Source organism: Leptosomus discolor, chromosome 1, assembly GCF_034619465.1.
Source record: "Leptosomus discolor isolate bLepDis1 chromosome 1, bLepDis1.hap2, whole genome shotgun sequence".
NCBI classification, from domain to species: Eukaryota; Metazoa; Chordata; class Aves; order Leptosomiformes; family Leptosomidae; genus Leptosomus; species Leptosomus discolor.
The window spans coordinates 205,778,972-205,796,770 of NC_141391.1; the positions used below are offsets into that span (position 1 = coordinate 205,778,972).

At 38.3% G+C, this 17,799-nt stretch overlaps 1 protein-coding gene across 4 annotated transcripts in view; it reads right to left on the reverse strand.

Moving 5' to 3' along the window:
• Positions 1–17,799, reverse strand: part of MAGI2 (membrane associated guanylate kinase, WW and PDZ domain containing 2) — a 764,770-nt gene that overhangs the window by 37,782 nt on the left and 709,189 nt on the right. For 3 of the 4 annotated variants that reach the window (XM_086474391.1, XM_086474398.1, XM_086474383.1), the window contains 4 exons: positions 13,578–13,763; positions 9,335–9,509; positions 6,002–6,242; positions 4,164–4,307 (listed from right to left, as the gene is read on the reverse strand). In XM_086474391.1, the coding sequence (XP_086330517.1) occupies positions 4,164–4,307; positions 6,002–6,242; positions 9,335–9,509; positions 13,578–13,763 (746 nt within the window). Of the gene's footprint in view, positions 1–4,163; positions 4,308–6,001; positions 6,243–9,334; positions 9,525–13,577; positions 13,764–17,799 lie in introns of all 4 variants that reach the window. The other variant, XM_086474407.1, reaches the window with a different exon arrangement.

Consider the following 17,799-nt stretch of genomic DNA (forward strand, 5'->3'; position numbering starts at 1 on the left):
CATATGTGTTATCCATGAACTGCAGTAAAATCCTACCGAAGTTAGTTGTGGTTTATGACCTCACGTATAGTTTTACATGAAGTTACATCTTTATGGTTGTGGCTCTCTAACAGTGCTTGAGAATATTTTACCAACCACGCAGGCAAAGAATGCATGTGAAGAAACATTTCTTCCTGTAGATTTCTGGGTCCTTTGATAAACATTTCCTTCCCATGTCTAGTAACAGATGAATCGAAGTTAAACTAGGATGTATGCTTGGGCTTTCTGCAGAAGTAGAGTCTATAAGCCCAAATAAAAGTCTCAGTGCATGTAAAAGTGCCACTACTAAGAACAGTATAATAAGCCTGTGAAAGTTTTAAAACTGTTTTTAAGAGAATGATTTGTAGAACCCTAAGACATAATGCAGTGTCTATATAGGCTGGCAGAAAGGGATCCTGGAGTAGAAAAAGCAATATGCTGGTGAGATTGATGAACTCTATATGACATCAACTCACTAGTCTTTCACCTTTCTGGTTCCGAGAACAATTATACAGAAAATCAAAGCAGAAAGCTCCATCAGTCATGAACGTCAATTAAAGACTATTTTAGATCTCGTGATCCTAAAATGGAATGTTCCTCAGTGGATTTGTTTCAAATAAAAACACAAAGTGCCTAGCATGCCACTCCCAGTGGGAAGGAAGACCAGGACTTCTGGTTGGAAATGGTGATGTGATAACAAACTTCATTAAACCCTTTTCCCCCTTCCATCAATCTTTTCAAAACCAGACAATTCTGGCAGGGTCAGGGGAAGACCATCACTTCCAGTGCTGGCTCTATGAGTCTGTCTGTTCTCTCATCTGCTTCCAGGCTTCACTGCAGTTCATAAAAGCCTGAAGATCAAACTGAACATGTCATAAGGATGCCCAATTTAGGTGTCACTTTCTTCATGTTGTTTCATCATTGCCTTTTTGTTCAATTTCCCTTTGCTCCTATTACTGGTATATTGTATTCCTTTCATACTTACCTTCCTCAGTAATGGATATACTCCCTTCCCTTTTACAAGAGAAAGTTCCATACCAGTTCTTTATTTACATCTGATTTCCTATAATCTTAGTTTTTACTTCTTTAAATTTATACTCTTCATCTGTAATGCATAACACTTTTACATGTATTTAGACTTCAGAATCTTTTGAATGTGTGCTGATAGAGCCTGAGATTTTTTAACACTTGTCTGAGTGGAATATAGCTGTTGGGCTCAGCCTATCACTACAGCTTTGTAGTGCCCACTAACAGAATACAACATTCAGACTTTGACTTGCTTATCTGGAGCTGTCTTCAGGTAGTGATTGCATTGCTTCCAATATACAAATTTCTAAACCCACTAGTACAGATGTAGCTCTATTTCTTTGAAATAATTTATATTTTTTTATTTATTTCTGTAAAGTAGGGAGATTTATATCAATACAAATGTGCCTTTATCAGGGCTTTTGCTGGCTATAACTAGACTGGCAACAAAATGTTACTTGTGGAATATGTTTACTTATTATATCTAAATGCTTTGCAGGTAACATGTTTCTTTATAAAACCTATTTTTTCAACAGCTTAGCTGGTTTAATTTTTCTTTTCTTGGCTTGGTGAGGGGGACTAGTGGTGGAGTTACGTGCATTGTTTCTTTCTATAAGCATGATCTGCACCTTGTGCTATCTGCTTCATGTTTTTCTGCAAGGCTTCAGTTTAATCAAGAAAGACTGTTCAAGGAGGAGGAAACAGGAAGTAAAACAATAATGGAGATAAGTGAATCACGAGAAGAACTAGTAGCTGCAAAATGCTCCTGATAAGATTCTACCACATAAGCATGGTTTATTATCCCCAGTGCTGAAAGCCTAGGATCAGAGAATTTATCTTTAAAGATGATGGCATGTGAAGTGAGAAGCACTGAACAGATTTTTGTATAGTTTGCTATAGTGATGCACCTGTGAAACAGAGAGATACAGAACTGCAGCAAGCAGGCTGATGGTCCCAGCCAAGAACTTGGAATGAACATGGATTATTAACAGCTGATGTAAATTTAGGAAAGGAAATATGCGTAAAGAACCCTGCTTCCTTTGCTTATCTTCCTATATATTCTATTCTTTTCAGCAATTATTATTTTTGTTTTGTTTTTCTATTTTTGTTTTGAAAAAGATGTTTCTTGAGCTTCTGCTGTCTGTCAGTTATATGTCACTGGAGTCTTGTAAGTTCCAAACCCATTTGTGATTGTCAGGTTAAAACGGCTGTTAAACAGAATACAACACAAGACTTGGTGACAAGACTGGAGGGTAAAACTGATTCCAAAGTACAACGCTTTTAAAGGGGAGAAAAAACCCGGTTTAAACTATTTGGCCAGAATAACACTTGGCTGTGTATTGTGGCCACATAAAAAAAAAAAAAAAAAAAAAAAAAAAAAAAAGAAGCTTTAAAAAAAGTTATTTTAGAAAATATATTAACATGTTTCATTATAATATACATGACTTCCTAACAAAATTGAAAAAAACTATATTTGTTTTACACGCTTTTTCTATTTATGCTATTCACAGAGTGGATAGTCTAACTTTATCCTGTAGTACTAGTTTCTTCAAATGATGCACAGATCTTAACAGGTTGGTTTTCTGCCTAATACAGGCTATTATTTGAAATGAACCCTCTCCAAAGGCGTTGTTCTTCTGTTCTGTAGTCTTAGCCATATGTTTCCAAACATGTGATTCCAGAGCTTATTAAAAGCACAACTTTTTCCCCATCTTTAATCATATTATGGCTGTTAATGTACATCTTGCTTACGGCTTTTCATTAAGAGCAACTGGCTATAATAGTGCTATAGTAAAGGAAAGAATGAAAACACTCAGAGGAGAAGATATTCTTAAGTTAAGGTTCTAGCTGCAGCATGGACTCACCTATATTTCACACAACAAATATTGTGGGAGTGTTTCTCAGTTACCTGTTGCCTGCCTGCCTGCCCCTGGCTTCCTTGTCACAGGGACTGCTTATGCCATTGCTCCCTTACGCAAGCTCCCAGTGCCAGGGGTTTACATGACTGAGGACTAACTGCATTCTACAATTCTACAAGGTGGGCAAGGTAAGAGTGATTTGAAGCATATTAAACTCCTGAGTTATATACAGAAAGTCTCTGATTGTATTTTTAGACTGATGACAATGCTCTTTCAGTATGAAGTCAAACTTGATGAGATTGTTAGGATCATGAAACAGAATCTGTTTAACAACCATGACATTGAAAAATCTGCTATTATTACTGTACAGAACACAATTTCCATTGCCCATCTTTATAATTAAATATTGGTTCAACGAAGCTGCACTAATTAGATACATAAACAATCTTGTTATGTTGACTCTTGGTAGTCTCACCTATGTTCTCTTCTTCTTTTTGAGTACTCACTATTCTGCAAGGTATCAGCAACCCTTGATGAGTTCATACCTCCTCTTTAGCACAACTGCACAGATTAAAACCTTCTATTTTTGATTAGGTTATTTTTCCTACACAGAACATGTAATTTTTTTTTTTAATCATGGAATTTCTTAAGTGAATGCTTTTAGATTTAGTACATGGATGTAGTGTTACTGTGATTTCTATAAATAGGGGACTCAAATGCACTAAGACCTATGCAGACAAATAGTGAAAACTGATCCCTACAAACAAGATAGAATAATATCAATAAACAAACTTAGCAAACACTATGAAGGCATCTTGGTTAAATTAGTAAAATAACACAGACCAGGTCTTAGGTTTCGTAGTTATCCGCTAAGTGTCATATAGCTATCACTTTGCTTTTGTGATCAGAGACATAACTGTTAATTATGCCGATATTATTATCAAAGAAACATCAAACATTTTGTCAGAGATTTTTAAGTTGCTTAGATATGAATGAAAGAATAAGGATAAAAATGTTTAACACAGTAAAAGCTATTATCAACAAGAAGGAATACATTTATTCTGCAAAGAAACTAAACAGACCTACTATCTGCTTCAACTAGTTTCTTGAACTCCTACAGAACAAGTTTACATCATAAGAGGTATTTGGCACTGGTTCCTTAAAACCTGATCAGAGATGAAAAAATTGCCTTCTCTTTGACCCCATCAACAAACAGACCTGTAAATATTGAAAAAAATTGTTACAATGCATTTTACTTACCCTCATCCTTCCATTTCTTATTGCTGGTCCATCTTCTGCTAACCTCAACACATACAAATCCATTTTGTACTCCCTTCCTCCTCGAATACTAAACCCAAAACCTTTGGCTCCTTTCTCCAAATCAACAGTGAAATAATCAAAGTCCTGTACAGACAAATACAAAATGAAAGACAATTAACCATATGAATGTCATCATATACATTCAAGAAAACTTTAAAACGCTTCTCTTCAGAAGTGCATCTATCCAATTGATATAAGCAAACAGACCTTCAAAGTATACTTCTGCACTGACAGACTTTGGCTGTTTCTGAAAAACTACTTTAACAAGATGCAAATGCCTAAGTCTGAACCACCCTGAAAGGGCATCTTCCAGCAGTTTCTGGTACCAAAAGCTCTCTGGATGGTTTCCATATTCACCCTCAATACTTTCGCGGCACCCTAGTTTAAGTGTTTGTGTCTATATGGAAGTGCTGTTTTGATAAGTGAGGTGTTCCTGTATAAGCATCATCGCATCTAAAAATTAGTAGGGGAGACACCTCCTAAATTCCTGGCAGAAGTTAACATGATGAGCAGGCTGGGGTGCATGGAGTTACAAAGCAGAGCAACTCTCATCACTTTGGTTAAAACATGTGCCGTGAGAAGGAGGTGGGAAGTAGGAGATTTGAGTTTCACCCTTTCTGTGTCCTTCAGAGACTGAGATTCACCTTTCCAGTTTTTCCTTGCTGGACGCTAACTACCAGCCTCGTAGAGGGGTCTTGCTCTGGGAACTTGCTCTGTTGCTTCTGATCGCAAGAGTGCGAGACCCATGGGAACAGCAGAAAAACAAGAGCAAGCTTGGATTATGTACACCAGTGGTTAGATAATTACATTGGAGATGGTGACAAAGAGGCAGGCTAAGCAACTCTCTAGAGGCTGAGAAGCATCTTACTGGGTATGCACATGTGGATGGTAATTTGCTACTTAGATATTGAAATGCATAACATTCTCAGAGGGTTCTCTGTATCCCATTTAAGAATCTGGATATTTCCATTGATACAGTTTATGTGTCTGGCTTTGAAAATACTGACATAGAAACCATCTATATATGGTTCCAGCATATAGTGTCCAGAAGTTTACATTCCCTTATTTAATATTTTTATGGCCTTTGTTTTTTTCTGCCTTTATGTAAGGACAACAGAGGATGTTTATGGAAGTCTGAACTTTGGGCTAAACCCTCAAACCTTCACAGCTGTCAGTAAGTATTTGTCATCAGCAGAATCTTGGCCGAGGTGACACAACTTCTCATCTAAGGTTTATTTCTTTGAATTTGTAAGCTCATGCCTGATGTCAAAGAAACTAGTTGCACGAGTTGGTTTCTCCTCATCCAGACTGTTACCAATAGAAATGTTATCTTATCAATCAGGATTCACATTTATTTAATTATTCAGATTAGATAAAATCTTCTTTTTCAACAGTGCTGTGGAAATGCAGTCTGACCTAAGTACATCCTCTGTTTGTTGACTGTAATATGTTCCTAGGAATGAAAATATTCCTCTGCTGATGCAAAGACAGCTTATTGTAGAACTTTTATTTAACTCTTCAGTACCTTGAAAACAACATTTATTTAGCATTACAGTCACACAATTATAAATGTAGTGCTATTTGACAGATAACATAGTTCTTCATTAATATTAATGGTTTTCAAGTACTCTTCTCTACAGAGAAATAGTAACTCAGAGTAAAAACAATAAAGATGCCTTTTTCTTCTATAATGTCATCTTTTTTACCAATATTCGTGATTTCTTCTGCAGACCCTAATGCTTTCGGTTTAGGAGTGTTCTAAGTATTTCAGTTTGTACCTGGGGCTGCCTGTAGTCTGACAGAGGGTACTGCCTGGTGTCGGGTGAATGCTGCCTGTAATCTATCAAGGGTGGCTGCCTGTAGTCGAGAGGTGGTGGCTGCTGGTAATCCATCACCGGAGGATGCCTGTAGTCCAGCGGAGGCTGTCGGTAGTCCGTTGAGGACTGCCTGTAGTCTGTAAATGGAGGTTGCCGGATATCAGGTTTCACATCCTGTCTGGCTTTTACTTCTGACCTATAACTGAGAAAGGCAAAATGACTCAGTTTCAGAAAGTGGCAAAACGTTAAGAATATGAATTACATGCAATATTGAACAGTGAAAGCAAACTGCCTGACTGCATAAAACAAATTTTCACAGAGAAGCAAAACTTTTGAGGGTGAATAGTCAAGTCATCCAAAACCAATGAGCGCTTTTGAAACATGGATTTAAGCAATTTTCCCTCCGGTCGTACCGTGCAATTTTCCAGCTTGTATCAGTGAGATCAAGATTAGCTCAAAGGGACAGGAACAGGAAAAGCATCTTGATTCCCACTTAGCTTGCCTACTTGGAAGATGAAACTGCATGTGAAAACACCCACAATACTCCCTACAAAATAATGTGAGCACTGAGTTTATAAAGCGCTTTCTTCCAGAGTTAAGGTTGCTATAGATTAAATGAAACATCAGTGCAGTCATTTATAGCCCCTCTGTTTCATTGATACAAACTATTATTATTGTGAGCTTCTTAAGGTTAAAAAAGGATATTCTTTGTACTAGCTGTTATGTTTTTAATGAAAGGTATTCTTTGATATAAAATCTGTTAACATAGTATGTATTATTATTATTATTACACACTCCCAGTAATACTATCTGGCTACAAGCCTGTAGAAGGTCGTATCACTAGTTACACATAGGAGTAACACAGGGTGAAAAGAAAACAAATTTGGCTAATGAGGAATTAATAACAAGCAAAATATTGCTTTAATAGGTAACTGGTTCCAGGAAGATGAGTCCTGACATTTGAAAGAAAATGTGACTTTCTGTAGTGCAGCAAGTAGTTAATTAATTTACTCAGATGGGAATGAGCAGCTCCCTTACCACACGGAAATGGTGCACAATGGCATTTCACACTTCATGGTGAAGTACGGAATATTTCTTACTACAAACCCCTGTACTTCATCCATGTAACATGCTTAATGCGCACAAAGGAAGTCCCGAACCTTTTTTAGTAAGGTAATTCTGTAACGGTGGTTTGAGTTGGATTTGACAAAAATGTTCACATAGCAGATGTTTTTACACTCTTCCCTAGGTGCCAAAGGAAATATTTTTTTCCTACACAGGAGATACACATTTCAAACTCTGCTTTAATAACATCCAGGAAGTTTTCAGTCCACCAAGAGACCACGTATGTGTATGTACACGTGTAGATACATGGACGCATGTAGACTGTGAAAGGGATTTTGAAATGTACTTATTGATTAAAAAAAATTACGTTTTGAAAAAATGAGAGCATTGTTTTTGATCACGTTAATTTATGTATAAAAAGATAATCTAAATAATCTAAACATTTCAAAATGCTTCAGATATGTTTCAAAACTTCATTACTCTATTAACACTTTATCAATGTTACAGCAACATTATGGCAAATCTTTGTACACACTAGCTTTAATTAGCTGAATGTCTAACCAGACACAAAAATATTAGAACTATTTCCCATTCACTTTTCAGAGAAGATGAAAATAGCCTTCTGCCACATTTTCTTTTAAAACCTGTACATGGCATCTATAATAAGACCTGTATGTATGCATGCAATCCTCTTACTTTTCTCAGTACCATGGTCCTGTAAAAATAAGACAGAGAACAAACAGGCTTACTGTGATACTGAGCCTTATTAATATTGGAAGTAAAAATACTAGTTATTATTCCTAAGAGTTTTAAATATAGTATTTTGATTTTGATACAGAAACGATGAACATGGCTAGCTAAACAAGCTGTAATCTCATTTATACCATTTAGTGAAAAATGATGTTATATGAATTAGCAATAACGGACCTTTTCCTGGAATAAGTCTCATCCTTAGGCAGGCTCCCAATATACAATCACAGCTGTATCCCAGAAGATGAAGCTTTTATTTACAGATGGGGGCACTGTAATTTTTGCTGAATATGTAAATGGTGACAGGACCGATTATAGCTTAGGTTTTCAGTAAAACTATTATGGAATTTCTTTTTGGAACTTTAATTAGTATAGTTTATTGGTCCCCTCTGAAAATTCCCAGTTCAACAGACATTGAATACTGACTTACAACTGTGCAGAGAGACTTTTGTGAAAGCTTTGCATTGGACTTTGTCAGAAACATATGTCTTTCAGGAGCTGATTACTTTTGGAAAAACTACTCAATGAAATACAAGTCAAAGAAATTTGCCAGGTGTGACTAATTGAGAGCAAATAGTTTTGTGCAAGTGAAAGTGCTACATCTGTAGTAAGGAGAATTAGAGGGCATAGTGTCTAAATCACAACTGAACTCAAGTATCCCCAGAAGCAAAAAGTTACAATCCTGTAACCAGCATCTACTATTTAGGGAAGAGGGTCTTGATGAGGTATGTTGGTTACTGAAGATTAGCATAAAGACAGTCAGTGTAATCAGCCTCATTTGACATGCCAAAAATTAATCCAAAGACTAAATAGTGTTCATTTGAGATCACAGAAAGTTGTATCATCCCACAGCCTGAGTGTGCTTTTTATATATACAGCTTTTGATACATCTGGTCACAAAATTTCTATCCCCCTACTGTTTAATTTCCATCACAGATAAATTTGTCAATGCATATGCATAAATTACATACAGGAAATTTCTTGGAAAATGATACACCATAGATAAAACCTGTTATAAAAATATCTTCCTGACCCCAGAACCCTAGTAGACCAAAAAAAAAAAAAAAAACCCAACAAACCAACAGGTAATATATTGAAAAAAAAGGCCACCTGACAATCAGATACTGATATACCCATATTTTGTACATTATAGTGATATAAGGATGTAGCATGTCAGCAATGAAATTATTAGCAAAGAATACTTCAGTGTTTAGTTCCATGGCAAACATACAATTCTGATGGATATTTGAGGAAGGCTGGCTTAAACAACCCTTGCTCATAATAACGTGTTTCATACCTGAACGAGACTTACAGATCATCCTGGCATGCACAATTCATGCTCTGCGAGCGCAATCAGGGGACCGTGGCTTGTCAGAGCCCACAAGCGATGGCTCACAGCTGCTGAAACAGCATGAAGACCCAGCACAAGGGTGTCCCGTGGTCCTCACTGGAGGCAGAGGCTGGAGGAGCCACTCTTACCTGTTTTCATGTCCCTGCAGCTGGAGGGGCTGTGGAGGTGGTGGCTGGGTGACAGGGCTGTGCTGGGCGACAGGGCTCTGCTGTGCCAGGGGACTCTGCTGGGCCATGGGGCTGTGCTGCTGGGCCATGGGGCTCTGCTTCTCCGAGCTGGGGGCTGAGGCTGGGCTGTTCAGCTCTGCATAATGGGAAGCTGGAGATTAAAGACCTGTCACAGCACAGCATTTAATAAAGGGCAAAGGTAGACAATAAAAATTTTTGGTCACAAACTACCTCTGAAAATTTATGCTTTGTCACTTTTAGTCTCTTGGGTTATAATTAGATTTTAAGACATCAGAACCTAATGGGCTCCTTTTGATAGTCTGTGGGATTTGAAATCTTGATCACTTCTATAACTCTGGTTGACATCTCTATCATTTAAACCCCAGCTGAACAAGGCAAATTGCTTCCATGTTTCATGTTTTCTTTTAAAGCCAATAAATACTGATCATAGAATCATAGAGTCATAGAATGGTTTGGGTTGGAAGTGTTCTTTAGAGGTAATCTAGTCCAACCCTCTGCAGTGAGCAGGGACATCTTTAGCCAGACCAGGTTGCTCAGGGCCTCATCCAACCTGACTTTGGATGTTTCCAGGGATGGAGTTTCTCACACCTCTGTGGGCAACCTGTTCCAGTGTTTCACTACCCTCATCATAAAAAATTCCTTATATCTAGTCTAAATCTACCGTCTTTCAGTTTAAAACTATTGGCCCTTGTCTTATTGCAACAGGCCCCAGTAAAAAGTTTGTCTCTGTCTTTCTTATAAACTCCCTTTCAGTACTGGAAGGCCGCTATAAGGCCTTCCCGGAGCCTTCTCTTCTCCAGGCTGAACAACCCCAACTCTCTCAGCCTGTCCTCATAGGGAAGGTGCTCCATCCCTCTGATCATCTTTATGGCCCTCCTCTGGACCCACTCCAACAGGTCCATGTCTTTCCTGTGGTGAGGACTCCAGAGCTGGACACAGTACTCCAGGTGGGGTCTCATCAGAGCAGAGTAGAGGGGCAGAATCACTTCCCTCGACCTGCTGGCCATGCATCTTTTGATGCAGCCCAGGATATGGTTGAGCCTTCTGGGCTGTGAGCGCACACTGCTGGCTCATGTCCAGCTTTCCATCCACCAGCACTCCCAAGTCCCTCTCGGCAGGGCTGCTGTCAATCCCTTCATCCCCGAGCCTGTATTGATACTGGGGATTGCCCTGACCCAGATGCAGGACCTTTCACTTGGCCTTGTTGAACCTCATGAGGTTCACATGGGCCCACTACTTGAGTTTGTTCAGGTCCCTCTGGGTGGCATCCCGTCCCTCAGGGGTGTCAACCACACCACTCAGCTTGGTGTTATCTGCAAACTTGCTGAGGGTGCACTCTATCCCACTGTCTAGGTCATTGATGAAGGTATTAAACAACACTGGTCCCAGTATGGACCCCTGAGGGACACCACTTGTCACCGATCTCCATCTGGATATTGATCAGTTGACCAGTACCCTCTGGATGCGACCATCCAACCAGTTCCTCATCCACTAAACAGTCCACACATCAAATCCATATCTCTCCAGTTTAAAGAAAAAGATGTTGTGAGGGACTGTGTCCAAGGCCTTACAGAAATCCATATAGATGACATCTGTAGCTCTTCCCTTGTCCACTGATGTAGTCACTCCATCATAGAAGGCCACTAGGTTGGTCAGGTAGGACTTGACCTTAGTGAAGCCATACTGGCTGTCTTGAATCACCTCCCTTATCCTCCACGTGACTCAGCACAACTTCTAGATACTTGAAATAATTTTAATTTTGAAAAAACTTTTAATTTCGAGAGAATGAATGATCTTGTTGCTTTCACCACTGTTATGGGATGAGAGATTGTTGTCACAAAAGCTAAAACACTGGTATGCTTGTGTTACCTTCTGCTGACTTTGAGCTCAACAAGAGTTTCCTGTCTTTTTAAATATTTGGGCACTGTCAACAGTAAAACCAATCTCAATAAATTCTGACTAATCAGCTAAACTGATATTTTATTTCACTCTATTGTGCCAAATGATTAGGGTTTCACATAGGAACAGTGCAGAAAACCAGAATCCTTCTTTCCAAACAACATGAAATTAAAAAAGACAGAGGCTGGGGTAGGAAATGTGGACTTGTGGCCTTGTGGCCTTGTTACAAATAAAGGATGCCAATCTTCCTTCAGGCTTCCTGCTGCACTTGGGGGAAGACACATTTGGCACTGAGCTCATATTGAATATATTTCTCCTGACACACTGGCACAGTTATGTTGCTCATCATTTACCTATTAAGAAGTGTAAATAAGAGACACTCCATCCAGAAAAGGACAGAGCACTGCAGAAGTAATTGCTCGTGTGTTGTCACCAGCAAAGCTATACATTGTAGGTTTTATTCCTGCGTGCAACAGAATGATTGAGGCCAGTGTGGTGTGGTGCAAAGCATCCATAATGGACATGCATATGGCTGAGCATCCCTAACAGCAACAGCTATGCACAATTCAGATCTTGCCCAGTTTTGTATTTGAATCCAGTCTGAATTTTGAATTATTTTATTTTTTATTTTTTAGCGTATGAGTTTGTCCTCTGTGACTGCACATTTCTAAAGGCTGTCTCCCTATTTAATTTATACTCATAATTATTTTTAAAGTTTTGGCTACTTTATTAAAAATCTTTTCAATTTTGGCTTAATTGTCAAAAAAGCTTGTATATTTGCACTTAAGACACTCCTCATGCAGGCATGAGCAATACTTGTCTGTGTAATTATTATGCTTAAGGCTTTAATTGCCCATTTTGCATCTGTGAGTCTCTTTTCTATTGCAAAGTTTCAGAGAGAAAGATTGGGAATGTTGTCCCTCATTTCTACATTGCTCTCATAACTATGGATGAAGTAGTCAAATCATAAGCTGCTTCTAAAACTGCTTTGCATTTATATAGTATTTTTCACCTGAAAGTACATTACAGAGATATTAGATTTTTTCTAATTTTATAAGCTGGGAAGCTAATATCAGAAGGCAAATTAGGTGTCCAGTGTCACACAGTCACACAGGGAAGCCTTGCCTTGGGAACAAATAATTTCTCACCACTAGCACCCACAAACACCCTGTAGCATTGCATCTCAGACGTACCTGTACTTTCTTTCTAATTTAAGATATGCATCTCTAACACGGAACTATTAGCAATTTGCTCATATGAATTAATGTGGGTACCAGGAAGGCCTAAATAAGCATCACACTTGTTTGTAGATGCTTGCAAAACCGACCTCCAGTGATTATACAGCAGCTCTTTGGTGTGAATTCTGAACTTGTGTTTGATTGTGTTTTTCCCTTCACTGAATTCATTTAACAAAGTAGGTAAGTTCCTCCAGTTGCAGTCCCTGGCCAGTGTCAGACTATTTCCTTGTCCCGCTGCTGGATGCAGCAGCAGAAGGTGAAGGTCATCTAACAGGAGCATGGATCATTAAGTAATTACATTACTTGCTGTGGGACATTCTCAGTTTTAATGGTATTTGTTGCTGAGGTATAAAGCATTGTATATAAAGCATCATTAATATGATACAATTCATACACTTGTACAGCATATCACTACACTAAAAAAAGCCCTGAAATCAACCCCAAACCCCACAAAATCAACGCAAAAAATCTTCACTGATAGCTGTGAAGTAATGACCAGACGAATGAGTCTGTCCCCTTATCCTCACCTTATAAATGAGATAATTTAAGGTTCAGTTCTTTACAGCCTTGTACATTTACAGTGATAAACAGGGAAGAAACTACCAAATCTGAACTCTTCCTTCATATCAGTTTTTGTGACAGGTAGCTGCTAGCTTGGTGACAGCCATTGCAGTTTCTTGTGAGTCACTTTGCCAAACTTTGGTTTGGTTTAGGGCAGGCTGTAAGGGAATGAACTCAAAACTTGTCTTTCTTGTAGGATGCTTTTCCATGTAGAAGACAATTCTTCACAAAGATGTTAAATCTGACTCTCCAGTACTCAGCTATCTCAGGTTTCTCCAGGTTTCCTTTAAATACCCTTTTCATAACTAGAAACCTTTTCAAGAATTCAGATATTATTTGAGCTGGTTCTAAGACTGTAATGTTGGTGTGCTGTACATTACAGCTGAGAAAGAGAAACAAAAGACGTTTTTCAAGAGGTGACATAATTCAAGCTAATTGGAGGCTACTTAAAATTTTCTTCTTGTTTTTAAGGGCCATTGACTTACCCTCCTGAGGAATGATGCGAAGAGTTACACTGAGACCTGCATCTTTAATTAGCTTCACAATATCTGCGTGAGGCATGTTAATAATAGACTGGCCATTCACAGCTAAGATCCGGTCTCCAACTTTAAGTTTTGCACAGCGATCTGCAGGACTTCCATCAATTATCCGCCCTATTTTATGGGGTACAGCTAGACAAAGAACAGTAGTCACAGTTAACACATGCTGAAATAAGTGGCAATGTTCACAAGCAAAAGAAAATGAGTTCACTTGGAAGAAAGTTCCATATGAATTAAAAAACAGCTTTTATATAATCATGTAAGAACATAAATTCTTACACAGTGTCATTTGCATTAACACAGTAGAGATTTCACTAAAAATTCAGAATCCAGATGTGCATATATTCATGGCATATACATATGAAGTCCAAAATCAGTTTGTGGTTCAGCTAGTTTGCAAACGTGGCACGTAACAAGACAATAAACAGAACAGGAGAAAAATAAGACATTAAAATAGTGAAGGGTATAAATTTGCACAATAAGTAGTAGTCATAAATTGCCTCCCACCTTCTAGTTTACAGAATTTCTTTACTTGCATGTTGCAATAGAAGCACTACAACCATGATTTATTTTATATACAAGGGGATGTTATTACTGAAAATGCGCAGGGTTCACTAAATTGTTCTCCTCCTCCATTCAAATACGTTAATTGATAAATAGAAATCATACTGAAGATTATTGAGATGTGCAGCTTTCTAATTAGATACATGCCAGCATGAATTTACAGTTAATTGGGAGTGCATAGACACATTTACTACATCAAATACACACCCCACCCACACAGACATTCTCAAAACATTACAGATCAGCTTTGCTTCTCCTTTTGCTCTTCTCTGTGGTTCTCCACCTTTCTGTGTACTCTATCCATTCTCTTCTGTTTTTTCCCTCATTTTCCACTGAATCTTTTAAATATTACTCTTGATCCTTCTCCCAGTGTTTCTTCCCTATTCTCCTCTGTTTTTTAACTAAATGCATATACTATACCTTAGTCTTCTCTCTATCTAGGCTCCCCAAAGAGAATGCTATTTTTCTTTCTCTCTACTACTCATAAATATGCTTATCACAATCAAATTAGACCATATATTCCATTAATATCCTAATGGTGTCTGAGTATCCCTCACTAATCCCACAGTTTGGTCTTGGCAAACAGCACAAAGCTGCTTGGCCTCACTATCCACCTGCAACTGGTGTTTAAAAACACTCATATTTCCTTTTTTTTAAAAAAAAAAAGTTTTTAAATAATACATCCTTAAAATTCTAATATCTAAAGAGAACTTGGAAAATGGTGAAAGAAAAGATTAATCAAACTTTTTTTTTTAAAAATATCTAGACTATCAATGCTCATATAAAACAAAGCTCTAACAGGAGATGGGTACAGAATACTCCACCACTGCAGAACAAATTTCTCAGCCCTCTGATAAAAATTCCCTGAAGGTGATGGTGACGAACACAGATTGTACATCTCATGCAGTCACAACACACATACCTCAAAGTGACTTTTGTTTCTAGTATGGATGCAAGTGTTGTTTACAGTGTTAAAAATTAATTTTCTGAGAACTAAAAATATAAGTGAGTACTTTGAAGTGCAAGCCATAATCAAACTGCATGCGTCTTTATCACTACAGTTCAGGCAAGAATACAAATTAAATTATGGCTTTAGTAATATGGACACAACTAGTCTATTTAGGAAATAAGCACCTAATTTATGTCACAACTTTTTTATGTCTAATTTATGTCTAAACCTTTCTATGTTTTAAAGTACACTAAATATGGATAGCCACACTTTGTATAAAACATGCACTTATTTTGCCTTCAATGCAGACTCATAACTGCCATGCATGCAGATCAGTAAGTAAGCAAGTAAAAGAGTAACTTGACACTGAAAGAGTTTACAGTCACCAAAACATGCCTGTTGCTGGTATATGTAATAAAAGATCTGTCTGAAATTACTATGTCTGCTCTATACACCAGTGGAGACTGGAAAATGAGACTGCCTTATATGAAAGAGCAAGATATTTAGTAGGAAGAAAAAAAGGAAGGATTATGGCTGAGATGACATAGTTAAAATTCTCATACTTGCCATTTCTAACCCCAAAGAAGATGCTTTTGCTAGCCTAAATAATTAAGTAGAGGCATCATTTCAGTAGTGAGGGGGGTGGGCAGGTTGGAAGACCTATTAATTTGCCAGAACAATTTTTGTTGGACTTCTTGCACCTGACAAGTGAATAAAGCAGATGTCTGCATGTTTGAGATGTCTGCTAGAATCAAAGCTGGTGGTGGGAGAGCTGAGAGAGTCTGAGTCTGCTCCAAATCCTGAGAAGAGGGAAGGGAAGGAGAAAGAGGAACTTTGTATTCTTTTTTCTTTGTCTTAAACCTAATGGCCTTTACCTTCCTGATAAAGGTATCTACTCTACACTGCACTCTCTTCATCCTGCTATGTTATGAAGGGATCAACAGCTGGTGACCTTCAGAACAAAGCTCGTGTTTGTCAAGGTACCTTTCTACTGCACTTTGGTTTTTGAGGTTTTTATGCTTCTCTTCTGAGGTTATATTGGTGCAACATGTTGTCATATGAACTTGCTGCAGAGCGGGATATGGAAAGCTTTTGCAGAAGGTACCTGAATCTCTATCAGATTCTTTAAAGGAGAAATTTTTATGGGCAAATCTAGTAAATTACCATTGAAACTCACAGCCATTCAGCAGAAGCAGGTTTCTGTGCATTTCTAGACAATATGAGGAGAAGGTTATCTCCTGGCTCCTTCTCTCCCGTTAATATCCCAAGGAGTTTCTGGTCTTTGCTTGCTTTCCCAAGAGGACCTCTGCCTGAGCTTCTTCCTAAGCCACAATATCCTGGCCACCATGGTCCCTGCTGCTGCCTTGGGAGGGGAGGACTTATTTAAGGATTTATTTACAAACACAAGTGCTTCTAAGGGATGCAGGTCATCTGATGTGCAGGTTGTTCATGAAAATGTGAAAATGTTAGAATATGTTACAAAGCTTTTCATTTTTAAGAGCCTTTGGTGGTGAAATACTTACTGTGAAGGGATAAGAAGGAGCTACTCTCATAGGGGATTAATTAGGTAAAAGCTAAGGAACAAAGGTAGAAATGAACTGTGAATTTCAAAAATGGAGAGTTTTTCTCATTTAGAATGGTCACATCCAAACCAGGAGTGTAAGAGCTGTAAAACTGTCGGTATCAAGTGGGCTGAGTGCAGTGGCAGACAAGTTCTCATGAAAAGAAACGCAAGATGATGCACCTGGGGAAAAAATAACCCTGTCTAAGCTTGAGCAGAGATGAGCCCTACATTTGTTATTACCACTCAAGAGATCTTGAAATAAGTGTGCGTACTTCTCTAAAAACATGAACTCAGTAAAACATTAAATATAATTTTAAGAGTTAGAAAAAGAACAGCAAATGAAACAAACTAGCAGTAGTTACTGCTGTGCACCTAAAGTTTGAGTATTGCTGATAGTTTCGGCAAATCATGGCACTGAACTAGCAAAGATTCAGAGAAAGACCGCATGGCAGTCAGAAGCAGAAAACAGCCTCTGCTGATTAAATCAGAAAGTCGTAATTGTGAAAGCTGAAGAGATGCCTAGGGAAGGTCCCTGTCTGCTTTAGGTGCTCTCCTTTCTGCCACTGATCATGGCCAGGGACAGTGCAGAGCTGCGCAGCTTTTCCGTCTCTCCCAGCATCACAGGTCTCTTCTTGGCAAGAAACCTTCCATGTTTAGCATTTAATTAGAGCTTTGTTAACACATCGTATTTTTTCCTAAATTCCCTTCAGTGCCTTATTTTCATCTAAGCAGGCCATTTAATAATATAACCTTTTAAAGGAAGTCCCAGATCAATTGACTGGTGGTAAATGATTCCACTCGCCCTTAAAAATTTTTACTAATCTATTCACACCTCTTTTAAGAATTCAGCACAAGCTGTTCTCCCAACATATGTACATTTCGAACAGTGGCAGCACGTGCCAGGATTAGACTCTGCAGAGAATTTGATCCACTTATTTCAAAACACTGAGTTACCTGAGCAGCATTTAATATTAGCAGGCTATCCAGAAACACTTGGATTTGTCGCTTTTTTTTTCAAGAATCCCATTATTCACACTAAGACTTAGCACAGAAAACAAGCTGCCCCTTTGCAGGACAATTAATTTCTTAGT